Source organism: Stegastes partitus, unplaced genomic scaffold (genome assembly GCF_000690725.1).
Source record: "Stegastes partitus isolate 25-593 unplaced genomic scaffold, Stegastes_partitus-1.0.2 Scaffold416, whole genome shotgun sequence".
Lineage (NCBI taxonomy): Eukaryota > Metazoa > Chordata > Actinopteri > Pomacentridae > Stegastes > Stegastes partitus.
This window is the reverse complement of record NW_007578147.1, coordinates 455,457-459,046: the sequence shown is the minus strand read 5'-3', so window position 1 is coordinate 459,046 and position 3,590 is coordinate 455,457. Positions and strand designations below refer to the sequence as shown.

Below are 3,590 nucleotides of genomic sequence, written 5' to 3'. Positions count from 1 at the left end.
AATTTACTGTCAATTCAAATGTGTTTTGTAAAATGAGCACTGAGCTTTGGTTCGTGTCACCGGCTGCAGGGTGGAATCTTAAATGTTTCCTTCAGCCCTGTCCTCGGTTACAGACTAATTCACACCTTCTGTACAAGATGTCCTGTTGGTTTTTGCGGTTAAGTGCTAAAGTGCGCAACTCTGTGGCGCACAAAAAAAACCTGCAAAAAACGCCGATTAACATCTGGTTCAATCTGCAGCTGGTATCCGTCCTGCACAGTGTACCACTAATATAATGTTGTCGCTCATCTCAAAGTCTTGCACCACATATTAGAAATTACAAAATCAAGAGGAAAAACAATAAAGTAGCAATAGTTTCTTAACAAAAAAAACCCAAAACAATTTTTTCATACAAGAAACTGACCTCAGATCCTTTTTTTTTTAGGGTTTTGTACATTAAAAAAGTGTGTTTTAGAAGATAATTCATGCACAAACAGTTGAAATACAGTATGACGCCTGATCAAATCGAAATGCTTACCAGTGTTTCTCATTCCCCTGTTCACATTCACTCACACACCAATGGCAGCGGAGCCACCATGCAAGGTTCTAATATCCTCAAAAACGTCCCCAAAACACACTCCAGGATTTAGCGCCTGTGTTGGTAACCAGATTATAGTCGTATTTTTAGTTTTATAAGCTCTGCGGGAAGATTTGCGGCAAGAAAGCTGAGTCATATCACCCAGAGAAAGGAGGAGGCAGGTGTCAGAAAGGAAAGAGACCCGGAGGGATCAGAGTGAGGCCGAATGGCAAAACACACACAAAGCTCTGGAGGATCATCTCAGATATAGAAAACAGGGAAAAACAACAACAACAAAATATAGAATGGAGGAGCGAGTGAAGAAATAAATATGGAAAGCTAAAAGCAAGACAAAAGATCCTGTCAAATTCTCAATTCTACCTCCCCCCTCCACTTTACCACCTACCGGCATCCACTCTCTTTACCCCAAACGTCCTGTGTTTCATCCTTCCTCAGTCTTCCCATCATCCGAACTGCATCCATCCATCCATCATCCATCATCCATCCATCCATCCATCCATCCATCCATCCATCCATCCATCCATCCATCCATCATGCATCCATCATCCATCATGCATCCATCATCCATCCATCCATCCATTCATCCATCCATCCATCCATCATCATCATCATGCATCCTTCCATCCATCATCCATCCATCATCCATCCATCCATCCATCTACCTTTTGTACTTCATTTCTCACTGGGTTTCCTTGTAGCTGATGCTGCAGTGATATCTGAATTATCTGATTTTTCCACTCACTTGAATTTTGTTTTTCCGTTTGCTCATACATGTTTTTTTTTTTGGCTGCCTCAGCTAAATACCACAGACTCCCCAATTTTATTTTATTTTATTTTATTTAAGGCTTTATAGATAAGAGGAAAAAAAGGGGAAAAAAAGTCTCATTATAATCAGGCCAGATAGATATTTTAAAAAGTCCAGAAACTTATTTTGTTTATTTATTTTTCAACTGAATCTGTTGTAAAAGTTCTCCACTGCAAGGAAAATTTAGCATGATAAAGCTGCACTCATTCAAGCTTTTTCCATTCCAACTTAACTTATTTATCAAAGTGTCCGGAAGGTACAAAAGTGTGCATGTGAGGGCCGCCGAGGTTTTCAGCTTCAGAGCTTCCTTCCTGTTTCGCTGCTCAAAGATCAGATCATGATTCCCTGGTAAAGGTTAAGGTACAGAACATTCTCCAACTGGTCTCACTTGTCCACAGTGTGATCCACGATGGCCTTTTTCATCGTCAGTCGACTGCTTTTGTTGACTCTTCTGCTCAAAGGGACTGAAGGAAGTGAGTTGAAAAGCTGATTTCTTTATTTTTTTAATGCTGTTTTTTATATCACTGTAACCGTAAATATATAACATGTACACTGTAACACATTTTCCTGTAAAATTACGGTAAAATATTCCTGCATTTTCATTGTTGCAGTGTAATTTAAGTAAAGATGTATGTACTGTAGAATATAAGGTTTAATTCCTCTAGCTAGACTTTGTATTTATATCGCGGTCGCACTGTAATCAGCATTAAACCTACATGACAATGACAATATTTCATTCTTTATAATGTATAAACATAAATTCCTGATATATAACAGAAATAACAATGTGTCAGATCAACTAACTCTAAACATTTTTAAATGCATCTAACAATAAAACACTAAAAACAATAAAGGAATATGCAAGTTTTATTTGTTCAAAGGCAGCAATGTCTGACAAATTGTAGTTAAATCCATTAGTCTTTCAGAAACCAATGAAAAAATCCATCCATCCATTATCTATACACCGCTAAATCCTCTCTAGGGTCACGGGGGGCTGGAGTCTATCCCAGCTGACTCAGGGTGAAGGCAGGNGCTCAGATAAAAACAGGCCAACAATGTCAAAGGTGCAAGACAGAATGTGTGCTAACAGATTAATCAGTCCTATCCTTGAAATCACAACAGGTGAAATCAAATTATTCCCTTTTGCTCGGCTTTTCTCTTTGTCTTTACTCCGTTTCATTGAGAAACTCTCTAACTGAATAAACTGCAGCGTTTCTGAAGCATAAACAAGAATAGAAATATGCATGTAAGTAGCATTAAAGCTCTTCATGAGGGTATGACACTGGTCTGGTGCTTACCGAGGAGTGTATTTTAAACATGACTCACACTCGAGGTTGACCCTGATGTGTCGGCGACAAACTCTCGCGAACATGAGCGAATAAAGTTTAGAGTGCGGTATCTTCAGCGGGGGACTGATGGGCCGCACTTGTGCCGCCACTTGACCACCGCGTCGCTCACATGTTTATGTAAGTCAATGAGATCCACTCCTGTTAATGCGGTTGCTTATATATTAGTCAGCAGCAGCGGCGGCGGCGGCGTGGCCACCGTAAGCATCCACGTCTGCAGATTGAATTGGGCCAAGACGGGATTGGAGAGCTATCAGTCGGGACAGTTTGTCTCAGGAAAAAAAAATGCATAAACATGAATTCTACTTCCCTTCTAGGAGCAGGTTGGCTTTTAGGGCTTGGAAAGGCTGAGAGTGTTTCAGTGAAACCTGTAAGAAAGACTCCCCACGTATTAACATGTACACAGAGTTTTCTGATATTGCATGGTGCTCTTCTACATGTAGAATTAATACTTGTGCGCAGTCCTCTTATTATCTTAAATGTGGAGATCTTCTACCAGTCTTATAAAATTGTAGAACACATGGATTTAGCACATTAACACCTTCAAACCTCGTCCTGAGTTTTCAGTCAGACTCAGGACTTCTGCTGTGTCCAGTGTGTTAGATGCAGGATCTGCGGCGTTTGTGTTGCGCCTCCTCTGTTGAACTATTTAAAGCTTGTTTTTCCAGTCTAATTACATTTACAGTTGTTCAAAAGCAACAGAAATTTGAAAAAGTCACGTGTTCTCGGTTAAATCGACACTCAGAGAAGACGCAGAATACAAAACAGTACCTGCAGGTGTACACATGTGGGATTTACATGAAGTAATACTCAGTTATGTTAAAATAAATCAGTCGTGTATGAAGCGATTAGCTGAACCGGA

At 40.0% G+C, this 3,590-nt stretch overlaps 1 protein-coding gene across 1 annotated transcript in view; it reads left to right on the top strand.

Annotated features, from left to right (window-relative positions):
• Positions 1-1,777: 1,777 nt before the first annotated feature.
• Positions 1,778-3,590, top strand: part of LOC103360121 (uncharacterized) — a 20,895-nt gene continuing 19,082 nt past the window's right edge. The window contains exon 1 of the mRNA XM_008285782.1: positions 1,778-1,855. Within this exon, the coding sequence (XP_008284004.1) occupies positions 1,792-1,855 (64 nt within the window). The 5' untranslated portion in view covers positions 1,778-1,791. The remainder of the gene's footprint in view (positions 1,856-3,590) is intronic.